This window comes from Cucumis melo, chromosome 3 (assembly GCF_025177605.1).
Source record: "Cucumis melo cultivar AY chromosome 3, USDA_Cmelo_AY_1.0, whole genome shotgun sequence".
NCBI lineage: Eukaryota > Viridiplantae > Streptophyta > Magnoliopsida > Cucurbitales > Cucurbitaceae > Cucumis > Cucumis melo.
Genome location: NC_066859.1, coordinates 27,002,678 through 27,029,359, shown reverse-complemented (window position 1 = coordinate 27,029,359; position 26,682 = coordinate 27,002,678). Strand labels below are relative to the sequence as shown.

The 26,682-nt window shown below is 32.0% G+C and overlaps 6 protein-coding genes and 1 long non-coding RNA gene across 10 annotated transcripts; 4 read left to right on the top strand and 3 right to left on the bottom strand.

Annotated features, from left to right (window-relative positions):
- The first annotated feature begins 286 nt into the window (after positions 1-286).
- LOC103488269 (V-type proton ATPase subunit c''1) lies at positions 287-1,934 on the top strand. The gene is made up of 4 exons (XM_008446925.3): positions 287-655; positions 760-837; positions 1,126-1,296; positions 1,420-1,934. The coding sequence occupies exons 1-4, from the start codon at positions 528-530 to the stop codon at positions 1,589-1,591; spliced, it is 549 nt and encodes a 182-aa protein (XP_008445147.1). The 5' UTR covers positions 287-527; the 3' UTR covers positions 1,592-1,934.
- A 331-nt stretch (positions 1,935-2,265) lies between these two features.
- On the bottom strand, positions 2,266-5,702 carry LOC103488270 (uncharacterized). The gene is made up of 4 exons (XM_008446926.3): positions 5,201-5,702; positions 4,790-5,097; positions 3,050-3,260; positions 2,266-2,945 (listed from the first exon to the last, which is right to left on the bottom strand). The coding sequence occupies exons 1-4, from the start codon at positions 5,450-5,452 to the stop codon at positions 2,427-2,429; spliced, it is 1,290 nt and encodes a 429-aa protein (XP_008445148.3). The 5' UTR covers positions 5,453-5,702; the 3' UTR covers positions 2,266-2,426.
- Positions 5,703-7,178: 1,476 nt separating this feature from the next.
- LOC103488562 (coatomer subunit beta'-2-like) lies at positions 7,179-9,652 on the top strand. Its single transcript, XM_051082215.1, has 5 exons — positions 7,179-7,301; positions 7,398-7,594; positions 7,752-7,845; positions 9,007-9,055; positions 9,515-9,652. The coding sequence occupies exons 1-5, from the start codon at positions 7,287-7,289 to the stop codon at positions 9,526-9,528; spliced, it is 369 nt and encodes a 122-aa protein (XP_050938172.1). The 5' UTR covers positions 7,179-7,286; the 3' UTR covers positions 9,529-9,652.
- Positions 9,653-10,469: 817 nt separating this feature from the next.
- LOC107990716 (uncharacterized) lies at positions 10,470-11,161 on the top strand. Its single transcript, XR_001762435.2, has 2 exons — positions 10,470-10,757; positions 10,888-11,161. It is a non-coding gene; the product is annotated as an uncharacterized LOC107990716 (long non-coding RNA).
- Positions 11,162-11,935: 774 nt separating this feature from the next.
- On the bottom strand, positions 11,936-14,752 carry LOC103488273 (uncharacterized). Its single transcript, XM_008446927.3, has 4 exons — positions 14,433-14,752; positions 13,966-14,270; positions 13,642-13,855; positions 11,936-12,563 (listed from the first exon to the last, which is right to left on the bottom strand). Exons 1-4 carry the CDS (start codon positions 14,679-14,681, stop codon positions 12,078-12,080), a joined length of 1,254 nt encoding a protein of 417 aa, XP_008445149.1. The 5' UTR covers positions 14,682-14,752; the 3' UTR covers positions 11,936-12,077.
- Positions 14,753-16,294: 1,542 nt separating this feature from the next.
- LOC103488274 (uncharacterized) lies at positions 16,295-20,485 on the top strand. Its single transcript, XM_008446928.3, has 3 exons — positions 16,295-16,625; positions 18,008-18,130; positions 19,993-20,485. Exons 1-3 carry the CDS (start codon positions 16,472-16,474, stop codon positions 20,208-20,210), a joined length of 495 nt encoding a protein of 164 aa, XP_008445150.1. The 5' UTR covers positions 16,295-16,471; the 3' UTR covers positions 20,211-20,485.
- A 2,964-nt stretch (positions 20,486-23,449) lies between these two features.
- Positions 23,450-25,621, bottom strand: LOC103488275 (EG45-like domain containing protein). 4 transcript variants are annotated; one of them, XM_008446929.3, is made up of 4 exons: positions 25,444-25,621; positions 24,253-24,397; positions 23,851-24,151; positions 23,450-23,742 (listed from the first exon to the last, which is right to left on the bottom strand). In XM_008446929.3, exons 2-4 carry the CDS (start codon positions 24,374-24,376, stop codon positions 23,736-23,738), a joined length of 432 nt encoding a protein of 143 aa, XP_008445151.1. In that variant the 5' UTR covers positions 24,377-24,397; positions 25,444-25,621; the 3' UTR covers positions 23,450-23,735. The 4 variants fall into 4 exon arrangements, with proteins under 4 accessions (XP_008445151.1, XP_008445152.1, XP_050938170.1 ...); XM_008446930.3 differs by lacking the exon at positions 25,444-25,621 and adding an exon at positions 24,817-24,887; XM_051082213.1 differs by lacking the exon at positions 25,444-25,621 and adding an exon at positions 24,660-24,829.
- Between the last annotated feature and the right edge of the window lie 1,061 nt (positions 25,622-26,682).

Genomic DNA, 26,682 nt, shown 5'->3' with positions numbered 1-26,682 from the left:
AATTTTAGTATTTTAAGTTGATAAATAACAAATTTTAAAAATAAATAAATAAATCATGGGATTGGATATCTTATTTGAGTTATGATTGACAATTTGAATTCGGATGGGTAAAAAAAGTTCTTTCCAACCCAACCCATTTCGTAATTTTCATTTCATAAATTTTAATTTCCATAAGACATGGTTTTGTAAAATTTACTCTCTACGAGATATATAAATAAATAAATAAAATATATAAAATTAAAATTTATTAAAAATATATAAACTAAATTTATTTAAACTACGGATTATTGTAATTTTAGTATAGTCGTAATTTCTTATTTTGAGTTGATGAATCGGACAATATAGATATGTAAACGAATAAAAAGGTTTCAATATTCTCACGCGCGCGTGGACGTTTCTCGATACTCATCCGTCGATCTCCACAATCTTCAGATCAGGAACTCTATTCCTCCAGGGTTAACACCGGCGAATTTCAGATCAAATCCAATCCCTCTTTCAGATTCAAGGTCGGAGATTGATAGTTAATCATGTCTACCGCCGCTGTCCTTGCGCGTTCTAGCTCCTGGGCTCGCGCTCTCGTCAACATCTCCCCCTACACTTTCTCCGCCATCGGCATCGCCATCGCCATCGGCGTTTCCGTCCTCGGTGCCGCCTGGTATTTCATTACGTACACTTTGTGTTTCTTTTTACGAATGTTTATTTTTTCGATTTTGTTTCTGAATGATGAGAATTTGCGTTTTTTTTTTTCGAATTTGGTAGGGGGATTTACATCACGGGAAGCAGTTTGATTGGTGCGGCGATCAAAGCTCCTCGTATTACTTCCAAGAACTTGATTAGGTGAAGCCCTGACTTTATTTGATGAATTGTTCATTTTACTTTTGATTGAATTCCTACTTTTATGGTAGGGTCCGGATATGTAATTAGGGATTGTGCAATGTTTAATTCTTGGACTTATACAACTGGGAACGAAGAAAATCGTTAGAATTTCTTATCAGTTAGAACAGAATTGAGCGTGAGTCCAGTGTTTCTGAAAGAATATTGTTGAATGTAGTATTGTAAATTCCTTGTTCTTGTTTCTGTGGCGATTAATTTGACTATAACAACTTTAATGTTGTGTTCTTTCAGTGTAATTTTCTGTGAAGCTGTTGCTATATATGGTGTCATTGTTGCCATTATCTTACAGACCAAGTTAGAGAGTGTGTCAGCATCTCAGATATATGCTCCCGAGTCTCTAAGAGCAGGATACGCAATATTTGCTTCTGGAATCATAGTTGGCTTTGCAAACCTCGTCTGCGGGTTTGTTGCCTTCTCTCTTACTTTATTTTTTCAATCGAAATTCTTAAATTTTGCTCTTCTAAAGTTCGTTTACTTTTTAGTTTGATTGTTTATTCTGAATCTTTTCCGATGCTTTGTTTTAAGGCTGTGTGTGGGAATCATTGGAAGCAGCTGTGCATTATCAGATGCCCAGAACTCCTCCCTTTTTGTGAAGATTCTTGTAATCGAGATCTTTGGCAGTGCACTTGGGTTGTTCGGAGTAATTGTTGGGATAATTATGTCAGCTCAAGCCTCTTGGCCTGCAAAGAGAGGTTAATGATATGCCTCTTGGATTTTGATCACGAGATGTTAATGTTCAATTACGATGGGAAGGGTAACTTGTTTTTCTACTCTTGAGCTCTGTACTTCACCCCTTCGATAGATAATGATATTCTTCTTGTAAAAGCTAGAGTGGGAAGTTTGTATGCATCTTTTAATTGTCTGGGTTTCGATCCGCTTCCCTTGGAAAACCATTTCTTCATTCTGATGTTGGTTTAAATAATCTTCTTTTTGCCTTCTTTTTGATGGGAAAACGTCTTTATATATTGTTTTTGTTATTTGAAAATACTGGAGATATTCAATAAGAGGAAGCCAATGTAGTAGGATTGCTTCCTTTTCCAGACGTGTGTAACATATTTTCTTGCAATTTAGTTCTTGAATCTTTATTAAACCAGTGATATTTATTGTTATTTTATTGGATAATACTCTCCCAATTGTAGATCATCTTTTTAGCTTGTTAGCAAGAGCGTGGCACTATCGTTAATCATATGTTCAAACAAGGATATTGATTTGCCAATTCAATCAGCCATTTATAACTTAGCTTCCATATAATCAACTTGATTTGCAAAATCTGTCTAGCTGCTATGTACTTGAGAACTGATATTGAACTCTTATATGATGGTTATGGATATAGTTTCTACTAAACTCATTCCTGATCAATGATGCCAAAGCTGAGTTGAAAAAGACTTTTGTCGTATAGGTGATTTATTATACTTCTTGATGGTACAACGTTATGAATACAATTATATGTGGTCTAAGAGACAGGACTTTATGATTTAATGAATTGCTAAGTCATGAATTCATTTAAGCTTTGGATTTCTATACATTCTTTTCTATATAGACTTCCTGGTGGTATCTATTAGTTGAGGAACATCATTGAAGAAAGGAATGTTTTTCTGTTGAAGTTCTAGGCAGTTCTCTGGCGTAGCTACCCTTGGATCGAAGGGTTCTTGATCAGGTAGAGCTAAACCTTGCTTTAGCCTACCCAAATACCTAGAATGCAGGACTTGCTTTGAGCTGACAGGCAGCCGAACAGATTGATATTCTGCAAGGGCTGATTGTAAGTTCTCTGGTCCCCATTTCTCAAGGCATTTGCCTAAAACGGCTGCATCCAATATCGACATATTCGTACTTCTCAAGCCATGAGGAGTTGTAGGATGAGCTGCATCTCCAACCAATACTACATTATCCCAAACTAGTTGTTCCAATGAATTTCTATCATATATGACATTGATGAAAGGCTCTTTTGTTTCTTTAACGACTTTTACGAACTCAGGAACCCAAACCTTCTCTGCTTGTTCGTGCATTTTCCTCACCATCTCCTCTTGTACTCTCATCGTCATCGAGTTACCCTGCGTTTGTTTTGCACACTCATGTCAACCAACACAAACTAAAGAACTATTGTTATAGAGCTTTGCGCACAAAAGAGGCATCATATTGTCATAAGAACAATTACCTTGAGTTGTGGTTCTGGTTGATTGATATACCAAATCCAATTAAGTTTTTTCTTTGGAAGCTCGTAGAGCACAATGTGAGTAGCGGATCCTAAGTCAAAATACAAGCATTTCCCAAGTTCAGGATATGCCCTTCGAAGTCCAACTATAGTCTCTGAATTCTCATTCTTAGAAAAATCAAGGACTCCTCTCCAAGCACAATATCCAGAATATCTATATATATACACAAGGACAATAAAGATGTGAGTGTGGATATACTTTAAAGAGAAAGCTTGAATTCAAAAATCAATGGAAAGTGATGGCTTTAAGCATGTTTGGTTGGCATGTTCAAGTGGTTGTTTTGAAACACTAGTCTTACACTTTTAAACACAATTTCTATGAAATATTTGTACAGTTGAACCAAAATTTGGACACAAAATAGAAATTGCCTCACTTTTAATTTCTTTTTTCACTTTTTGTTTGTGTAATCATCAAAATTACCAAAACAAAGCAAAACAAAGTTTATTGTGGGTTCATGTTGGGTTGTTGACTCTTGCTCCCTTTTAATGAAATGAGTGAGAGCAAAGGGCTAAAACCAAGAGAGGAAGTGAGAGAAAATGGGGAGAAAAATCCTAAATCGAGACTAGTAAAAGTCAAAATATAATTATTAATTTCACATGGATATGATATAAGTAGCAGGTGAAAAAGATAGGGGTCTTTTTTAAAATATAAAAAACAACAAAATATTTAAATATTTACACTGTTTAAAACAATTCTGAAAATGGAAAGTATAGAGGTTTATTGTGTAAAATACCAAAAATGTCACGTCAATATTTGCGATTGTTTAGATTTAGTTATTGATCGTTTAGATATGGCTACAATCTATTTAGTTATTGATCGTTTAGATTTAGTTATTGATCGTTTAGATATGACTACAATCTATACGTAATCGTTTAGATATGACCATAATTTATATGGTTATAATTTATATGCGATCGTTATGGCTTCAACTTGTTTAGATATAACTACAATTTATATTAGATATGAGTTTTTCAATTCCACGATCGTGTAGATTTGGGTCCTCGTTTATTCTTTACACGATTGTTTACTTTTTTATATGATTGTTTACTTTTTTTACACGTACTCCAATTTAAATGAATTTTTTTCAAGATTTTTTATGTAATAGTTTATTTTTTTTAAAGATCGTTTACATCTGTTTACTCCAATTTAAATGTTTTTTTTCAATATTCTTTATACACAATCTTTTATTTTTTTTACAGAATCATTTATTTTTTTTCAAAATTCTTTATACACGATATTCTAGATTTTGCTATTTTTTTTGTACACAGCCTTGTACACATTAAATTTTGCTATTTTTTTTACACAGTCTTATACAAAGTCGTTTAGATTTGGTTATCCAAATGCAAATCGAAGCGAAAAAAAGAAAAGAAAAGAAGAAAAATCCAAATGCAAATCGAAGCGAAAAAAAGAAAAGAAAAGAAGAAAAATGATGGAAAGATTAAACGACGTAAATAAAGAATTGAAAAATAAGAAAAATGATGAAAAAAATCGAAAAAAAAGGAAAGAAGAAAGATGAAATCGGAGGGAAGAGGGAAGAATCACGGAAGAAAGAAATATGGAAGGACTTAAATATTTAAAAAATGGCTAATTTTATAGGTTTTGTTATAGGACCTGTAAATAGTTTGGTGTTTTATTATATTTACGATAGTTTCCCAAAAACACATAGGATCTTTTCATGTTACCTCAACTCGAAGTTGGGAAGGAAGGTCCGAAGCACAGAAGAAAGACACCCATCAGCACCAACGAGCAAATCTCCAACTATTTCAGCAATCTCACCACTTTGCAAAACCCTAGCTCTTATCTTCACACAAGCTTTATCCTCAGACTTGCAGAATGAAAGGAAATGGTGACCCCATAGAAATATTTCAGATGGAAGCTCATTGTAGAGAAGGCCATGGAGGTCAGCCCAAAGAGCTGCCCTAAAATTGAAATTCTCATCCCTACTTAAAATCAACCTCTCCTTAGTTTCCCTATCAACAGTTGCTTGATTCTATTAAAATACACACAAATCACAATTAAACATGCCCTAAATGGATTATATATATAAGAAAGAAAGAAAAAAAAACCCAAATCTAAAACTCTTCGAAACTCACCTGATCGACGGTAAGGGGGAGGGTGGATTGGAGAAGAAGTTGAGGATCGGAAATCCAGGACTGGATGAGGCTCTGAGAGAGAAGATCCAGGCCGAGGCCAGCGCCGGTGGAACTTCCGGTTGGAGGAGTGGTTGATTTTTCAAGTACCTGAACTTTCCACCCGGCTTCTAAGAGAGCATGAGCGCAGGAAATTCCTGCTATGCTGCCCCCAACAATGAGTGCTTTGGGGATTCTTCTCTCATTTTCATCCATCGTTGAGTTTCGTTATTGGGCAAAGGAATGGATGAATAGGAGATTTTTCTTCTTCACCAGAAACTGAGGCATGTGCGCCTTCACCTATTTATCTTATATATGAATTTCTCACATAAGTAAACATCGTTGAGTTGTGTTATCAGATTATTTATTCTAGTAAACATTACAAAAACAACTCCCTCAACTCTGGCTTGGTTCCTTTTCGATTAGGAGTGTTCAAATAACTAATAAACCAAACGATTTACTCTTCAACTTTCTTAAAAAATCGATCCAACCCGATACAAATTTATGTATGTTATTAAAATATAAATATTATAACTCGTACATATTGTTATGAAATTTGTAATATATGTTGGATTTTGATATCTAATATTTTAATTTTATAAAATTTTAGTTATTAATAGGTGTTTGTTAATTTTTGATCCAAAATGTCTGTAACTCAATTATGTTTCCTCCTTGATTCTTTTAACTAAATTAATTTTGTTTACATACTTCTCCCTCCTCTCCACTATTATCTTTCATCCTTCCTCTCTATTCTTCATTTACACCGATATTGCGGTCCTTTTTCTTTCTTTTTTCTGTTCTTCATTTTCTTTGTATCGATTTAATATTTATTATTTTATAACATAATTTTAGATTGTAGATTCTTTAAGACAATGAGAAAAGTTGGCTAAATTTACTTAAGCTTTCTACTGAACCCATCTAAATTTGTTTCACTTTCATAGCTACAACAATCCTTTATAATTTCTATCTCACAACCCTATTTTTTAGGTAAATCTTTGTTGGAATGGAAGAATCTCTGTAACCCAATCATTTATTTAGTATGAGACGACTCTGTCTTACAGAGTATGGTTGGGGTTTTGTTTCTGGAATTTTGAGGAAATGGCACTAGAAGAAAATTGGGCTTTAATGTCAGTTGGAAAAAATGAATAGAGATGTTTAATGTCAGTTTTAAAAAAGCGGATCTTTGATGTCGGTTTTAAACCGACATTAAAGGGTCACTTTTTTAAAACTGACATTAAAGATAGTAAGAGATGCATTTAGGGTTTCACTTTTGTTAGGATTTCAAATCCCCAAACTCACACTCATCTCTCCCACGCCTCTCCATTTCCCTTCCCTTTCCCTTTCCTTCATCTTCTTCGGCCGAAAGCACACACGATGCCAACATTTTTACCTATCGTTGAACGTCTATCCGCCAGTTGCCATGTCTCCCAACCTGACCATTTTGCTGATCTGACCATTTTGCTTTTATCATTTATCCTCCATCTTCATTCTTTTTCCCTTTTCCCTTTTATTTCTATCTCTGTCCGCCAGTCGACTATTCTCGTAACTCATAGCTATGGCAGCAGTTGAACACATCAAAATTTCTCATAACAAACGTGTTACACCAAGTTTTCACCGTCGACGAACAGAGTTAGAATGTAGAGCATTACCGACAACGTAAAAGGGAATTGAATTCAATCTTAATCTGAACTTGAATCTGCAATCCTCTATAATGGTTACCCATTTGAGTACGTTACTAACCCACTTCCATTTTGTCATTCTCAACTGTTTCTAGTTTTTTTGGTTCTTCGTCGTCATCAGTTCCAGATTCTCAGAGGCCCATGTCATTATTTATGTTTACGTGATTCTCTAAATACTTATTAATGGGCTAGATTTTGAGTGCTTTTTATCACAATTTTGATTTGATAAGAGGCCCAGGTGTGGTTTCTTTTAAGCCCGTCGTCAAGTTCACACGCACACCAACTGTTTGTAGAAATGTCAGGTCTTTTACTTTTCCTTATTTGTTGAAGTACAGAGTGAATCCAAGTGGAAGCAGCTTGGTGAATTGGCTATGTCGATTGGAAAGGTTCCTTTCCTCATTTTGAACTGTTGCAAGCGCTCATTTTTTGTGTATGTCGATTGACATTTGTTTTCTTGATTTGTTCCTTTGTTTCATTTGCAGTTGGACATGGCCGAGGAATGTTTGAAGTATGCTGTAGATTATAGTGGTTTGTTATTGTTGTACTCTTCCCTAGGAGACGCTCAAGGCATATCACAACTTGCAACCCTTGCCAAGGAGCAAGGAAAGAACAACGTTGCATTCCTTTGTTTATTTGTGTTGGGTAAATTGGAAGACTGCCTTCAGTTGTTAGTAGAAAGGTAAAAAACAAGAAAAATCTTCTTGCACATCATCCTCATGTTGAATAAAGTTAATTTTATATTGTATAACTTAAAAAACATCCTCATGTTGAATAAAGTTAATTTTATATTGTATAACTTAAAAAACATACAATGTGTATGTATAATTTTTTGACAGTAATCGGATTCCAGAAGCTGCTTTGATGGTTCGATCTTATCTTCCAAGCAAGGTATCAGAGATAGTTGCAATTTGGAGGAAAGACCTGAGTAAGGTAAACTAGATGGTTACCTCTCTGTTGATGTTCTATTTATTTAAACTAGTTCATAACATGCGAGATGGATGTACAATTTATAGTTTATGGAAATTATGAAAATTTTGAAAATTTTAAGAGCAAAATAGGAAAACATTCTTTTCCATAACCCCATTTATAAAATAGGAACAAGAATTTTGATTTCTTTCTTTTTATACACGATTTGTACTAATTGTAAACTAAAGATTTTCAATCACTGAACCAATATTTGTAACACAATAGTATACTATGCATAATTAAGTATAAAGATATATAACAGTTACTCTTCATTGTCTAAAATAAGTTCTTGATTTTTTCAAAGCTTCGTTATGACATGGTTCCGTAGCTCCTTTACGAAGAACAAAACTTTTTAATCTTCATTATTTATAATGGTTTGAGTGTTCTAATTTATGGTATCACTTGCATCTTGATAATTTGAAAAGGACCATATTTGTATTGACAATGATTTTTAAATTATTTTTTATATTATGGATCGCAACCACACATATGTGAATGGATTCGCCAATTTAATTTATAGCTTTTACTTGGATAGTTGCCTCCTATTAGCATCAATTGTGCTTACTGGACCAAAAAACACTTTACATACTAACTGCTTCTCAAATTTCCATTAGTGAAGTTTTGGATTACAAGGTTTTTCTGTTTTGGTACCCCTATATAATTTACTGACTTCTACAAGTTCTTTACTTGTTAGTGAATTATTACCTAGTTGTGGCCATTTCCAATATGTATTCCTACCGCATAGGCCAAGAAAAACCAATCCAAAATTCTACTTTTGGCCATCAATTATTTGCTCTTTAATTAGCTTTTTTCTACACTTGGAAGTAGATCATACTCATTCTGAGAATGGGAAGATTGGATTTTTGTCTGTAAAAGTTGGATTGGAGTATTCTTTCTCAGGTTATAGATAGTGAACATATGAGAAATTAGATATTGATTATAGCTATATTGGTTATGGAGTTGTTTGCTGTTTTGCTTTGTAATGTGGTTATGTTGTTCAAATCAGATTCTTGTTTTTGATGGCTCTATTGTAATAATTGTTGTTTAGCCATAAGAACACCCAAGAGATATATTGTTTTCTTTTCTGTGTAATCAAGCAAATCACAAGCACCAAATAATATGTAGGAAATTGATGGTTCAAGTTCAAGCTTCAGTCAACTGTTTGGAATTGAAGGTATTATACAAAAAAGTTTATCTTACCATGTTTCTCAATTTTTTTTTTAGGAAGACTTGAATGAACAAGCTACAATATTATCTTGGTAAGACTGTTATGTGGTTGCACTTGGTTTAGAAATTTTTTTTGGTGGTGTTGTTTCAAATACTGTTTAACAATTTAGAAAAGCGAGAAGTTTAATTATGTGAAGAAAAACTGTTTTGTTGGTGACTTTATGTTTGGTTCTTTTGTTTGGCAATGAAAAGACTATTATGGTGGTAACTATTTCTCAAAATTTGACTTGGTTTTTGAAAAACATGAATAGAAAGTTAATAACAATTTGTTCATGGGAAGTTAACAAAATCTTGCCTTTGTTTGGAACTATCATATCATCCTCATTTTGATATTTTGATATTTCTACTAGCAACTAGGTCATAAGATTGTTACTTATCAATTCAACCATCTTGATGTCTTTTACAGGGAGTTATCACTAAACAAATGACTGCAATAGAAGAAATGGTTGCAAGTGAGTACAATTAGCCAGACCCTCATCTTTGTGACAAGATCTTGAAGTTAGTCATTTGTGAAGCGTTCTAGTTTGCTATTAGTTGTAGTTTTAGTTATTGCTCTCTCAATATATTCTTTTTCTTTCTTTCTTTCTTTTTTTCCAAAGGATGATCAATGTAATAATTAAGCTTCATAATTTCTGTGTTTGGATCCAAGTTGTATATAAATGTACACATTATTAAGATTTCATTTTGTATATGTACAAGTAAAAGATTTCATTTTTAACTATTGGTGTCATACAAAATGGACAATAATGCAAGGATTTATTAAAAATAAATTTGAAAAAACGACATTAAAGACAGCTTTAATGTCGGTTAAAAAAAAAATTAAAGGCATCTTTAATGGCCGTGGAAAAACGACATTAAAGATATATCATAAGCGACATTAAAGACATATTTAATGTCGGTCATAACCGATATTAAAGATGAACCGACATTAAAGGCCTTCAATAACACCTTTAAAGATGTAATTGAAACTTTATAGTTAATCGGTGATTTTTGTACTTTTTTTATTGATTTTGTTTGCATGTTGTTTGATAGTTTATAATTTCACGTGAGATTTAATATATAAATTTGTTATCAAATATAAATTAATTTTTCGAACTTGGTGGATGATAGGGTGAACTTTTGTATAACAGAACCTTAACTATATCTTGGGTTATCTTTTGTGTTATATATATTAGGTCTAGAGATGAAAGACAAAACATGTGGAAGAAGATGAGTCCACAAATAAGAGAATATCTTCTTGATTTAGATAGAATGAAAGATGGAGAAGAGGCCACGTCAACCTTATTTATTACACTTGGTTCGAGTCAACTTTTTACAAGAAATTAAATATCTTCGATTATTTTCTAATTAAAAAAAAAAAAAAAAAACATTCACAAAGGTAATTAAATATCTCTCGACTTTCTTTGTCTTCGTAAATTTAACATGGCTAGGCAAAAAGATGGCCTACATCCACGAAAAAAACTTTGATTCTTGAAGATGGCCTACATCCCTTCTTTTTTCCTTTCTTCCCAACTATTTCAACGATTTCATCAGTTTGCATAACTTTTGCTTTGATTTTCGCACAAGTCTGGTTAATGTTCTGCTCAAAGGAAAAGATGACCTCAAAGAAATATGTGAGGTGGAAGTTCATTCTATAGAAAACTATGAAGGTTAGCCCAATGTTCTGCTCATTAAGAGTCTCATCATTACTTTTTCCTATTTGAAATTAAATTAAATTCAAATTTGCAATTTATTTTTACCCTAATACTCGAAAACATTCGATTTGAATTACACAAACAGAGCGAAGACCTCGACAGGGAGAGATCGGACCTGCTTCGACGTAAAGGGGCGAAATGGATTCAAGGAGAAATTTCAGAACGGAAAAGCCATGAGAGGAGGGATCCTTTGAGATAATCGAAGCCGAGTCCAACTTCTCTCTTTATTAAATAAAAATATTTTGGTCCATTAATTTGATCGTAAAACTTGTTGAATTATGTCGGAAAATCGTAAAATAAAAAAAAAAAAAGACAAAATTAGAAGATTTGGTATGAATTTTAAATTTAAAGTTATTGTTTTTATCTTATCTACAACTAAATTAATATTTATTTATTTAGGTCATTTATGAATGTTTTGCACATGTTTTTATTTTGGGAATTTTGAAATAGGATCAACATGTTTGTGAAATAAAAATTCCTAACTAAAAACAAAAACTTGCTAAACCATGTTTTAAATCACTCTAAATTAAATTTATTTGAGGTTGGAAATTTCAATTTTGAAACTTTCAACATAAAAATTTGTAACTAAAAGATCAACATTTTAGGGTTTATTTATTTATTTATTTATAATTTGGATATTTTGCTATCTTATTTGTTCTATAACTTTTTATTTTTAAAAACTATCCAAAAATCTTTTACCCTCAAAATTTTATCCTATTTTTAACGATTATGTTGTAATCATCTAATCTTTACTTATATCTTTATTGAGATGAAAGAAGCGTTATAATTGAATAAGTTAACATGTTGTGCCAAAAATAAATAATAACCAAATATATCAACACTTTTGGCAACTATAATCTTTCAAACATGATTGATCGGTAAGAAAACAAGACACTATTTTAGTAATTTGCATTGAAATGTTTATTTTGATTGTTATTCTTTTAATTTTGGTTCAATTTGGGTGCTTATTTTAGCTTATTGAAATTTGGATAAAATACCATATAACCCAATTTGTCGAAGTTTAATTCAAATGACACTGATGAAAACAAGTGGAATTATAATTTCTCGTTCTTTGTTTTCCATTTTACTTTTGGATACATTCAATCATTTACGACATTGAGAAAAACTTCTCATGAATCACATGACGATATTTATTAGTTTCTCATTGGAAAAAAATAACGAAAATGGTAAATGTGGTTAAACCTTTTCGACTTTTTCCACCTGACAGTATTGCAATTTGCAAACTAAAATAACGTAGTTTGTTAGACTAAATCATTATACATGGAAAGGTATATTTCTTATTTGAAGCTTCTGTAAGTAACGTGTAGTTGTAGCTACACTCGGATCAAAAGGCTCACGATCTGAAAGTGTCAAACCTTGCTTTATCTGACCGACGAGTCGAGAATGCAGGACTTGTGCATGAAGAATAGGCAGTCGCAAAGCCTGATACTCAGCAAGGGCCGATTCTAGATTGAATAGTCTCCGATTTCGTCGTAGGCATTGACCTAAAATAGATGCATCTAACAACGTCATATTTGTGCTTCTTGCACAATGAGGAGTGGTGGGATGAGCTGCTTCTCCAACTAACACCACATTGTCCCAAACTATTTGTTCTAATGGATCACAATCGTAGATGACATTGATGAAAGGATCTTTAGTTTCTTTAATCACTTCTGTAAGTTCTGGAACCCAAAGGTCGTCCACTTGTTTGTGTAATCTTTTCACCATATCACCATTTACTTTCATGGTCATTGATCTAGCCTGCATTTAATATATATTATATATATGCTCATTGGTTTCAAGTGCCAATAAATAGATCAATGGAATAATGTTTTTAATTAAAAAAGTTAAGTTGAATTTTCAATAATAAAGGTTTCTTTTTTCCAAATATACATATTATGTAAAGTGGGCTTGGTATCTTTGTGAATGATTTTAGATACAAATATTAGGATAAAAAATTCTTAAGAAAATACTTGAGAGATGAATTACTGGTGAAAGAGTACTTAAAGAAACAAAAGCATATTTATAATTAAGTTAAATATGTATTATCTTCTAATACTTTGAAATATAAATTCGGTTCTCACCGTGTATAACAAGTTTTCGTAATATTTATATTCTTTTAGTACATTTATATATCATTTGACCTATGTACGTTTTAATAAAAAAATTGATTGAAATTTACGTCAAATGAGATCTTAATCTAAGTTGATTGTGTTTGATAGCATTTTACTTAACCCTTTTATTATTCTATCTTAAAAATATTGAGTGAACTATGTATTTATTGGTCAAGATACTAAATTAAAAATAAAATTTAAATATTAGACACTTAATATAGTTTAAAAGATATATTAGACACAAAATTATTTTCTTTTAAAGAGTATCAAATAATAGATTCCAAAAGGAAATAAAATTATTTGAAAATTAAAATGAAACTTGTTTTAATGCAAAAGTCTTTTCAAACTAAAATGGTTTCCTACGATTTCTACTATATGAAGGTAAATTACTTATCTAACCTTATCATATTTTAATTTTTAATTATCAAATCATGATTAATAACCTAAGTAGCACACTGCTAGGAAGTACGAATAATTTTGTTTGACTAATTTGTTCATATCGGATATGTATTAGATATTTACACACTCTCATACATATATGACAATAATAACAACTTTTGAAATGTGAAATATAACAAACTAAGTTTTGGAATAAACAAAGGTATCAAACACATAACATTAAATTTTTTAAAATGATATATATTAATAAATGTATCGCATGCACAGAAGAGTCGATAAAACGTAAAAGCAAGAAACAGAGAGGGAAATAGATGAAGGGGAATGACCTTGAATTGGGGTTCTGCTTCATTAACAAACCAAACCCAATTGATTTTGTTCTTCGGAATCTCAAACAGCAAAATATGAGTACCCAATGCCAAGTCCATATACAAGCATTTCCCAATTTCAGGATAAGCCTTCTTCTTCATCTTCATCACTATCTCCCGATTCTCTTTCTTCGAGAAATCAAAAACCCCTCTCCAGCAATAATACCCTGAATATCTACATCATTCAAATCCATCTTCATTTTTAACTTCTATATCTATGAATTGAATCAATCAACAATATCAACAATGGAGATGGGATGATATGGGATGTATTGATTTACCAACCTCAATTTCAAGTTAGGAAGAAATGTTTCACGAATGGAGGACAAACACCCATCAGCTGCAACAAGCAAATCCCCAACTATTTCAACCATTTCATCTGTTTTCGTTACTTTTGCTTTGACTTTCACAGAGGTTTTGTCATCGGAAATGCTTAGTGAAAGGAAACGATGTCCCCAAAGAAATATGTGAGATGGAAGCTCTTTGTATAGAAGGCTATGGAGGTCAGCCCAATGTGCTGCTCTATAATTGAAATTCTCATCGTCAGTCAAAATCCGTCCCACTTTGATTTCTCCATCAATTGCTCGATTCTATTTGAAATTCAACTCAAATTCATCAAAATCGATAACAATGGACCTAAATTAATTCCTAAATCCAGTTTAAATCGAATAATAACCTAAAATTTTCCCAAGCATTGAGAACATTCGATTCGAAATTCACAAACAGAGAACGATAAGAAAAGAGATTTAGACCTGCTCCGTGGTAAGAGGCAAAGTGGATTCGAGGAGAAGTTCAGGGCGGGAAATCCACGACTGGATGAGCTTCTGAGAGAGAGGATCGAGGATGAGTCCAGCGCCGGTGGAACAACCGGTGGGCGGCGAGGGGGATTTGTCGAGGACTTGAACTTCCCAGCCAGCTTTAATAAGAGTGAGAGCGCATGAAATTCCGGCAATGCTTCCTCCGACGATCACCGCTTTGGGGTTGTGCTTCTTCTCAACCATAACTTCGTTTACTTGTTTTGGATTAAGAAATACAAATAGTTAAAGAGGGATAGGATAGTAAGGTATTGAATTTATATAATACTTAAGAAAAGTTACAAAGTCAACATAAACTAAGATACAGAAGTTAATATAATTTAGTCTATGATCATTATTAAATAAACAATATATAATTTGACTAGTAATTTTTATTGATTAAAGGTGTTAATAACCATCCTATATAATCAATTTATAACAATTACCATAATTTAATTTGGTATTCAATTTAAATAAGTAAAATTTTGGAGTTTTTTTAAAAATAAAAAAAAATTTTGATAAATTATTTACACTCCGCACAACTAAAAAAAAAAATTCATCGAATGTTTTATTTTTTACGAATTTCCTGAAAAAGAAAAATCGTTAATTAAGTTGTAGAGATCGTATTGTAATTTTATCTCATAATTGGATAATTTGTGAGAGTAATTATTTTGTTATATTAGAACATATCTTTATTTCTTTTTGTTAAATTGTATAAAAAAACCATCTTTGAGTTTGTTTCAAAACATTATTGGAGTGTAAATTCTTTAAAACCTTATACGAAAATTAAAACATGAAATGATCTAGTAATGTACTAACCTAAAGGTGAAATATTTTTCAATTCCACGTGTTAATTATCAAAACAAATGGTATAAAAATAGTACATTATCAAAATTTCACATGCCAACTATTGAAATAAATGATACGTAACACATGGTCCGATTTATAATATGTTACTTGTTGAAGTAGTATGTGTTATTTCATTCTCATAACAACATCTATTAACATATTCAAAATATGATTACTTTACCTCAAAATTTCGCACCTCAACTATTTGAAATCAATGATATTCTATCGTTGAGATTGATCAAGTTTATTTTATAGATATATTATGTTTTACTAAAGGTAAAAATATATTCCTACTGTATTAAACGTGGTTTAGGGGATAATCATTTTTAGACATGATTCTAAATTTACAACATTAATATCGATATTAAGTTATTACTTTTAATTTATAAAGAAATCGTCTACATATATTGTCATTTTGTTTATTTATGTCAATCTTAAGTTATTTTCATTTAATTAAAAAACCTCCCACATGTTATTACGTTGTTTTTGATAAATAATCATCTTAATTTCTTATTTCAATATATGTTCCACTATAATATAATAATAAACAAATATAAATTTTATAATAAAATGAGAATAGAGGTAATTTAGCATTTTTGAAATAAAAAGACAAAATTCAAGAATAATAGTACAATTTAGCAATTTTTAAAAAATGAATATTCTTCATATGAATAATGGTTTAAACAACTTTTGAGGAAGGAAATCTACCCTAACACAATGGTAAATATAGCAATCAACCTCATGTTTAACAAATATAAGAAAACCCAACATAAATTCATATATAGAAAAAATTAGATAAATTCTGAAAGACAATTAGTAATGTCTTTTTGACAGAAGTCGTTAGATAGGAAGTCATAGATATAAAGCTTACCGTCTCACATCGACGTGCTTTGTCAAAGTGGGATTACTACGGTAATACTCTATGTATCGTTTTTCTTTGTAGCGCTAATGGGCATGGGCCGAAGTAAACGAATGGAAGAAGGCCCGATTGACCGTATTGGAGAACCGGACGATTTCCAAGTTTTCTCCTCATCATTTGCAATTGATACGATCCAGCGCCTTTTATTCTTCTTCTCTTCCTCCTCTAACTCTGAAACTTCTTCTTCTTCTTCTTCTTCTTCTTCTTTGTATTTCTTCGTTCAACGGCAATGGGGGTGGGGCGCCAAGTCCCAATTTCGCTCGACGGAGTGAGGGATAAGAACTTGATGCAGCTCAAGAAGCTCAATACAGCCCTTTTTCCTGTTCGCTATAACGAAAAGTACTACGCCGACGTCCTTGCTTCTGGCGAGTTCACTAAGCTAGGTTTTGATACTTCTTCTATCCACTTCACGCCCCTTTAACTGCTTCTCTTCATTTCCTCATCTGGGGTTCTTTGTTTCTTTATTCTTGTGTTCTTTTATCATTCTTTCTTGTGTGTTTTGGCGGCGTTTGATTCCGCCGTTGATATTCTTGGATTTAGCTATTAGTTATTTGGGAATATAGAAGAGTGTTTGTGGGGTTTCTAGCATTGATTATGTGGTTTTAGTTCGTTTAGTCGCTGGTTTTTGAAGCCTTTTAACTCTGGATTTGGCGTTCTTTTTTCTCTGTTTACATGCTCTTTGGGACATTATATATAATATAGGATTTTGAATTTCTATTCATTTCCATTGGAAATACATTTTTTGGTTTCTTTGTCATTGTATTACTCCTTATTCCAATGAATTTTCTAAACGGTGAACTAGTTGGAATGAATATTTGGATCTTTCTTCAAGGATGGTAGGAATAATCCTCATATGCTTTCACTATTACATTTAGTTATTGCACTTGCAGTTTGATATGGGGGCTTTCTGAAACAATCCTCACTCTTAATTGAATCATCTTCATCCATAAAAGTTTTAGCCTAAAAGAACTGAACCTAGGAATGTATGTCAAGCATGAACTCATAGCAAACCTACTTGATTACTGAGTCCATCTAAACTTTGTAATTTTTTTTAATATGCAAAGTTATCCATAAACCAATTTCCTTGTAATTGGTCGATATGATTTTCACGAGTTTCTGAAATAATAAAATATAACTTTGCACTTCATTTATCATTTGCGGTTTTGCAAATAAGTTAAAATCTTCCTTGCCAATTCACCAACTCCCTTTTGGTTTGATGGGGAAAGTGAAAAATGGTTGTGTGTGTTTCATGACTTGCGACTTCGTCTCCACATACCACATTAATGTCTTATAGTTATGTCTCCTTTTCTTTTTCAGCTTTCACTTCATTTCCCATTCAATCACAATTCACTTTCTTCGTCTATTAGCTTGACGTTGCTTCTTCCATGTCCCATGTTTTGCATTGTGCATTTTCAATTTGGACTCATTGCCTTGGTTTTTCTATTGGAACGTATGTTTGTGCAAAAAAGTAGCCTTGGAAAATGAACAATCTAGTTTCCTTTTAAAATCTTTCACATTATATCAGTAATTTGATGACTAGTATATTAGACCTGCAGGCTGATGCATGCCTAGTTCAGTTTAAGAATATACTGTTTTTCATATATATAAAAATAAAACCGAATTAGTATAATGGTTACTATTTACCATTTCATCTACCCTTTTACAATTATTGCTGTACAAGAAGGAAAAAACTGCAATACTTCTTTTCCTATTGTGTTAAAGTATTGCAAAAGGCTAAAACTAAGTATTTCTATTGATTTTGCAGCATACTACAGTGATATATGTGTTGGCTCCATTGCATGTCGCCTTGAGAAGAAAGAACATGGATCTGTGCGTGTCTACATCATGACCCTGGGTGTTCTAGCACCCTACCGTGGACTAGGCATCGGTAAGTACCAACTTCATCTCTTATAAGATTTTGTTTTGTTTTTGTTCTTTTGTTTGTTTTTGTTTTTGTTTTTTTTAATATCAATTAAAAATAAGGAAAGAAAAAGGAAAGAGGTAATAACCTTATGGCCAAGGAAGAGAACCCTTATTGAGAAAAGGCTTATGATACGTTGATAATGATATGCATCTCCCATCCAAATTAATATATATGTGTATACACACACATGGTAAACTTTGATTCAAAAGAGCTTCTTGTGAAGGGCCCTCCAACTTGAGGCTGTATACTGTTCAGAGTTCTCAACTGTTAAAAGGTAAAAAATGGTAGGTGTCGTGGCATTCATTTCTCTGTTTAACCAGTACACTGCGGGTGTATTTTTACACAAGACAAGTTCGCTGAATGGTTTGTAAGGTTTTTCTGTCTTGAACTATTATTCGGTTTGTTCCTAGCCAAAGATTCCATAAGAAGTCTTTTACTGCACAGTTTTAATACACTTTAGCTTCGTAATACAGCCACTGACTGGAGAAAGCTTTAGAAAGAAAAAATTCATGCTTATCCGGAAAAACAGAGTAGGTATTAAAAACTTTAACCCGCTAAGAGCATCCTCATGCAGTAAAAAGGCAAGGAAAAATAGATGGTCAAGAGTTTCTCCTTTTTGGGGGAATGGGTAGTCAGTAGACCACAGATGGAATATTTCGTTCATTGGGATTTTTCCTTCACATGATCTGATTGGTTCAAAGTATCTTCAACTTTTGTGACATTGAGAAACTTTTTGCGAGCCCGATATGACTTCAAAAGTTCTGAAATTTTATCTTGGGGCTGAAACATCCCATCTTTCGAATTTTTGAGGCTTGCTGAGTTCACTTTTTCCCAAAGATGGATTCAACTTTTGAATTTCTCTGTAAAATATGTTTCTCATTTTACAACCATCTTAAGTATAATAAAGGACTTAAAGCAAATGAGTTCAATCTATAGTTGTCGCCTACTTAGAATTTAATCTTACAATTTTCCTTGGCACCCTAATGTTGTAGAGTCAAGTGAGTTGATTTGTAGAGTAATCAAGGTGTGTTCAAGCTAGTCCAAGTACTCACAAATATTAGAAACTACTGCTTAGATGCAGAGCCCAGTTACAAGTTTGCATTCCAACTACTGTAATTAGTGCTTGCTTATTGTTCAAGATAGCAAAAATGTTCAGGAATGAGGTGCGAGAGTGGAATCAACCCAAACATTTTCCCTCAATCCGATTTGTTTTTCCAATGGTTTGGCAGCTTGAACCATTGGAAAGATATGAAGAGGTTGCCTTTTTTTTTTTTTTTTTGGCAGAATTAGACCATTGGTAATATCCTTTATTTATCGCATTTTTAGATCTTCGATCACAATTTTTTCTCTTGAAGTTCATATTTGCTGCTGCATTGCAAAGGACCCTCCAAGAGCATTTTCCTTATTCGTAAATCTCCCACTCTATTTGACTTGGAAAGTATTGTCCCTTTCTCTCAAAGCCCAATAACTAGGCCACCAAAAGAGAGGAAGAGCAGCCATGTCCAACTAACTAGACGGCTGCCCTGATCTTGTTTGGCTCCACTCTGAAAGAACTTTTATGGTCGGTCTTCACCAAGCATTTTGACATCTTTCAAGAGATTTTCTAATATTTGTTAGTTCTGTTAGATCATTGTTCTCTTGGTCATCTGGCCTTGCTAGTAGTAATCATAGAATAACTAAAGAATTAAGAAAAAAATGATAACTTGTACAAGGTGCACAAATTAAGTATTATTTCGGTAAAAGATTTTGATTGAAATGAGAAGTTTTTATTCTTTTTTTTGGCAGATTTTAGTTGCTTGGTTTTTTATGCTTTGGGTTTTATGCAGGCAGTAGACTGTTAAATCATGTTCTTGATCTCTGCTCAAAGCAAAACATTGCAGAAATCTATTTGCATGTCCAGACAAATAACGATGACGCTATCAATTTCTATAAGAAATTTGGGTTTGAGATTACAGAAACCATTCAGAACTATTACGCAAACATTACCCCGCCAGATTGCTATGTTCTTACCAAGTTAATCACTCAAACTCAGACCAAGAAGTAACCTTTCAACTTCGAGTTCATTCCTGAGTTGTGTCCTACAAAATTGTTTTGAACAAGCTATGTTATGGGAGTTAGAGGGCTTTTGACATACAAATTTAGTTATATAAATTTAGTTAGTCAATTGGGGTCTCGATGGATTTTTGATAATCAATGTCATGGGAGTTGGAGGGCTTTTGACATACAAATTTTGTCCCGTCTCTTAATTGAGTAAATCTTTCTGTGTGCTTCTTGAGGATCTTTAGAACAAGCTAAATCTATTTATTGCCTTTTCAATTATGGTTGACTTTTCTCCCTTAATATGAAATGTTGACATTGTGATTGGGATACTGTTTTAGTACTTCTGGAAGAGAGGTATTAAATTATTTTGACATTCAAAAGTTTAGGTGGTTAGGTCAGAGTAGATCTAGCTATTCAATGATTTGAAGCTACTATTTACTCAATTGATTTTTGATAGGATAGTCGTCAATTGGTATCAATGTCATCGTTACACAATTAATTAATTATGCATTCGTAAGTACTAGAAAGGGGTTGAAGGTGGTAGTATGAACATAATCTGACCTAACAACTTGGAAATTAACTGGTAAGATTACCAAAATCTTGGTTCTCAATTTTCTGAGAAGGTTGAGACAATATGATCGTCACTCTTGTACTATGAGAAGTACTTCAGACTTTTTCAATGATTGATTTTCCTTGTGGTTGTCTCATTGGCACATTGGATAAATTATCCAAATTATGAATGATGACGAAATATAGAAACCTCTACTGGATGAATTTGTCCTCCCTTTGTGTAACCAGTTATTGTTGGGGGATTTGGTATTAATTTCTTTTTTCTTTAAATAACACATTTCTTTGGTTGGTTTGTTTTTGTTTTGATTTTATTTTAAAGGACCCCACCTTCTAGAGACTATTAATAACCATTTTCTTTATTAAGTTCATCCAAATCTTTGAACACAGCTTCTGGATGGTCCAATATTAGAATATTGGTGTCTGATACATGATCTCATAAATATATCGATAAATTATTGTTATCGACAAATATTTTTATTAATAAAAAAATTATAACAATAATTTAATTATTTTTATTTCTAGATTAAATTCTATATCTTGTTACTATTCAATTGAAATTAATAGATGAATGTACATTAACATTTTATATATAATTTATAAAAGATATGAGAGGTATCAATTTATATTCGAAAAATTGAGGTATAACCTTTTATTTCTTTAGGTATCGATAAACTTAATAATTTAAGGGGAATGTTTCTATTTCAACTGCCTCATAAGATCATCCATAAAGAGACTTCTTTGTCATTATATACATCTCTACAAAAACAAACTTTTGTCTTGAGAATATTCTTGCCTGTTGTTTCTGTAATCAAGATTGGAAAAAAAGATTGAAAAATGGGAAAATATTTAAGATTTGTATTATAGAATGTGTTAACCAGCATAGAGCCAGTAGGAAGTCCTAAGTGAGAAGCACTTTCATCAATCACGCCTTTACTCATTGCTAAAAGCCAACTCTTAAGATTATTCAGTCGTATTAGACACCAAAGTCTTCTTGTTTCTTGATGCCATCTTCTTCCATTTCTTTTCGGTGCCCTTTTCAAGACCGAATTCTCTTTCTTGTCTTCTACGTAATTAATTGAAGTAACTATATTGGTTCAATTGACTTTTTTACGCAACATTATGGTTAACTCTACTTATAATACCACCCCTAAGTTAACAAGAATGAGAGAACTAAGTCAAACTAAGAGGTTAGGATTTAGATATATCATAGCATGTTGCTTTTATTTGATCATGGAACTTATTTCATTCGAATTAGATGATATAGTTACAACATTTCTCGTTCTGTTCACATTGAATTTACTTCTTCGTTCACATGCATTATCCAACTAACTTTCTGTAATCCACAACCCTCAATTTTAAATCAGTGGAGTGGACTATTACAACCCACTTCATGTTTTTGAGATCATCTATTATAATCTACAATTAACTACAATATCGTTGTTTCTAATATCACCTTGTTACCCTATTTACTACTTCCTATTAAGACCAAAATAGTTTATATCTCAAACTCAGTCAATTATTATCCATCGACTATAACTAATCAAACCCAACACCTTAAATGCTTGTTATTACGTTACCTCTCACACTCTTTTCTTCTTTGACTGTCATCCTCAGTGGTTTTGAATGCAAGCCCTAAGCTCTGCCCATCATCGCAATCATAATTAACGTATTAGCTTGACCAAATGTGGATGCCATGACCAAAGAGAGTTATTAGCCCACAATCCAAAAGAAGGAGTTCACATTATTTTCAAAGCTGAATTTAAATGGTTCAACAACGATTAACGAGAGACAACCAAGAACAGTAGGTCCAATCCTTTATGTCTGTCTAGCTAACGCCTAACTACAAACATAAAGGGATTCTCTTAACTTGGAACTGGTCTTTTTTATTTGTGTTTATATGTCTATTGGCTGTTTTTATAAATATAGTAGTTTCTCTTACTTTTGCTACATGACAAAAATACTACTCTATTTAATAACTTCTTCTACTAGTTAATTAGTTGGTCTGTGTCAATTAAACAAGGTTTATGCCGGTATGATTATGATTCAACTTAGTGTAGATTTTGTATTATTGGTGTTACAGTTAAATATACAATTTTTTCAACCCACGTATTATTTTTTCAAAATAATTTTGAATAATTGGAATTCAATGTTTGCAAATGAATTATTTTACTTTTTACTAAAATTTTCAAAATTAAGAAAATGGTTTTTTTTTTAAAAAAAAAAATGATCTTTGAAAAATTGCTAAGAATTTATGTTTAATTTTCTTTTAAAAAGAAGAAATAGTGTGTTTAGAGAATGACATTAAAATGAAATTAGAGTCAACATGAATTTGTAATTAATTTTTTCAAAAGAAACAAAATAATAAATTTGTAATTCAACCTAAAAGTTTGTAATGTGATCTAAGATGTTGACTTTGTTTTGTTGTGTTATGGAGGATAAGGAAGGAAGTTGAGTTGACATTTCTATGATCTGATCCCGTGATCTTTTGCTCCTCGCCGCCCATGTGAATGCATGCATGTGCCCTAACCATTTTACATATTTCTTTTTATTCCTTACTTTACAAATCTATTCTTTCTTTTTCTTAAATAACCAAACTCTCTCATTGCTATATATCTTCAATTTTATATTTAATAAATCCAACATATATATTGTCACAAATAAAATAACTAAAAATTTAATACCAAACAGTAAAATTTAGTTTTGTATTTATAGAATAGAAAAACTACAATAGTATTTTTTTTTTTTTATGCTTTTGAAAATACAATAAATGGAGGGGGAGTATATAGAAGAATTAGTTGTGTGTGTCAATGGCGGAAACCCAACACATGGACTTCATCTTCTTCACAGTTCTACAATTTGAACCGGTCAGCAACAAACCAAAAAGAAGATAATAAAAAACACTATATTCATACATCATATGATCATAATCCTCATTTCCTTTCCTCCATGAATTTTCAATTCAATTCCTGCAAAAAAAAAAAAAAATTAACAAGAAATTTCACTCCAATCAAATCCAAAACTGACTCTGGAAAAAAACCCATAAAAATTGTTGTCCAAATTAATTAACCACTCACTGCGTGTATTCGATGTTCACCAGCGACGCAGATCCTTGAACGATCGCTTTATACGCCGTCGTTGACAACGTCATGGTCGTATCCGCCACCGCTGCTTTCGCAACCGTCGAAACCGCACGATCCACGATCGTGATTCTAATCGTCTGATCGCGAACACACGAGTTCGGTACGGCGGAACTAAAGCATCTCACTCGGTATTGTCTTCCACAAGCCGCTCCATTCTCCCATATTCCTTCTCCGGCTGCCCCGAACATGTTGTTCGTCGGAAACATCGAGAAATCGTTTCCGAAACAAGCGGTAGCTGTGTAAAGATAATAATTTCTTAGCTTTTCATTGATTGAAATTTGAAATTGAAAATTTTGAAGAAATGTGAGTGGAATTTTTGTGGATTAATTAACTTACGTAAGTAAGGAGGACCGTAATGTGTTGCACTACCGACATCTCCATGGGAGAGATGGAAGAGGTGAGCGATGAAGAAGATGGAGAAGAGGCATCGCGAGAGAAACGGAGGAGGAATATTCGACATGTCGTTTCAGTTATTAAATTCCTGTGGTAAATTATCAAAACGCAAATTCAATCCCTTTTCTTTTTTTTTTTCTTCATTCCAAAAAGAAAAAAGAAAACAAATCGAATATAATTAAAGCAAATCGCATTCACTTTATATGTGAAAATTGAATAAAAACTAATTTTCAAATGCCGAATAAATCGGTCACCGAATATTCATCCAATTGGGAGAAGCCACCGAGGATTCGCCGGCCCCAGTCGGTCCGACGTGGATGGCCTTTTAAATTCTTAGCCTGTGGACCCACCTAGAGTAATTGCCACGTCAGGTCAGTGTTTTCGGCCGGCGATCGACGGTGATTACGTGGAATTTCGCTAATTATGGATGCATAAATTGTAGTTTTCTTTAATGTAAAAAAAAAAAAAACAAGAAGAAGAAGAAAAAAAGAAAAAGGAATAACATACAAATTCTATTGAAGATGAAGATAGATGTTGATGAAGAAGAAAATTGATGGAATTTAAAGTGGAAATGTTTGAGTTTACTTGTTATAGAAGCGCTTTTATTAGCAACATATAACCATTTTAGGATTCTTAACCAAAATGGGCTTTTCTTAGGACAATCTTATCCAATGTACCCATACTTTTGGAAAATAATCTCATGCTATTCATTTGCAATTAAAATAATTCCTAATCAATAGATTATAAATTTAATTTAATTAGTTATGACCTATAACTTTATTTGTCCACCTTTAAACTTTCTTCCTTATTCTCATCTAAACCAAAATCCTCCTTATTTTTGTAATATTTTTATTACATGTATTTTCAATCCCCAATGTCATGATGGGTACTTAGAGACTTAGAATTTGGAATGATGATGTTGAGATCAAGATTTTTCTATTGATAAATATAAAAATAGGTTATTGAAAAAACATAACATCTTATATGTGTTTGCTTTTAGTTTCTATTTATAAAAACAAGTTTTTGTTGTGTTCTTTACTATCTATCACGATAAAATTGGTCATAGTAAAAGTTACTATCATACAATGTCTTATTATTATTTTTAAATATATATAAAAGAAGAGATCGACTTACCTAGATTTCTTCGAGAGGACTTAGCTGAAATAATGAAAAGGAAAAGGTGGCAAAAGTTAGTATTTTGCAAGGGTTATGGGAGAAATAACAGAGGGGCTTTATGAAGGCATATTAATGGTTAATAAACGTAAAATTAAAGAGATGGACTATGCAAGAAGGAAGAAGGGGGAGAGTTTGGGCTATTTGCTTCTAAGCATTGTATTTCACTAGCGTATAAGAGATAATCACACACATATATATATATATATAATTGCATTGAAATAATCAAATATGAATGGATAGACTTTTAATCGTTTCCTTTACACCTTCCAATTATTCTACTCTTCTTAAAAGCTATCTATGTATATTTGCTTCCAATATTCTTTTTTCTTTACTTTCTTCTTTTTATTTTATCCTTATTTCATTACTTTATTTCTAAAAAAAAATAAGTTTCATTTACAAACAAAATACAAAGATTATTAAACCTATTGAAAATACAAAGATTAAAGATTTGTTTAAATTGACTGAGAAGAAAAATTGAGTATTGATTTTATTTAAACTAATTTGACTAAAATAATATTTTATACTACATAAGAACCTTCACTGAGAAAAGATACCATGAGAATATCTTTTTCAAAATTCAGATAAGGAAAGACGGTTAGGGGTTTCTCATTTTTTTTTCCTCTACAAATTGAATAACTCCCCCTCGTAGAATGAAAAATAACGTCAATTTTAAAAACGACCAAATTTGAACATTTACAAATATATATATATATATATATATATAAGATTAAAATATAATAAATCTACATGAACTAAAATAACACTCTACGTTAAAGTGAGATAGGAAGGTTGGTTGTTTTAAATGAATAAGTTTGATTAATCAATATATTGTTTGTGGTAATTTATGCTTTTAATTTGTAGCTTATAAGTAATTAGTATATTAATTAAAAGTATATAATAAGAGAAAGCCAAGGGTGCATACATAGTATTCTCCATTTTCTAGATTGCCCCTTCCTCGTCACTACCCATTTTATTCTTTTATCATTATTTCTTCGTTGAAATTTTCACCTTTGATTTGAACTCAAAGATGAGATATATACTCAACCATTATTAATTTATCATATTAATTAAGTTGGTATCTCTTTTTTTATAAAAATGGATGTATCAATCATTAGGATGTTTGAGATTAGTCCAACTTTCTTTTTCTTCTAAATCCTCGGAAGATTTACGAGTTATCCAAAACAATGTCTATATATA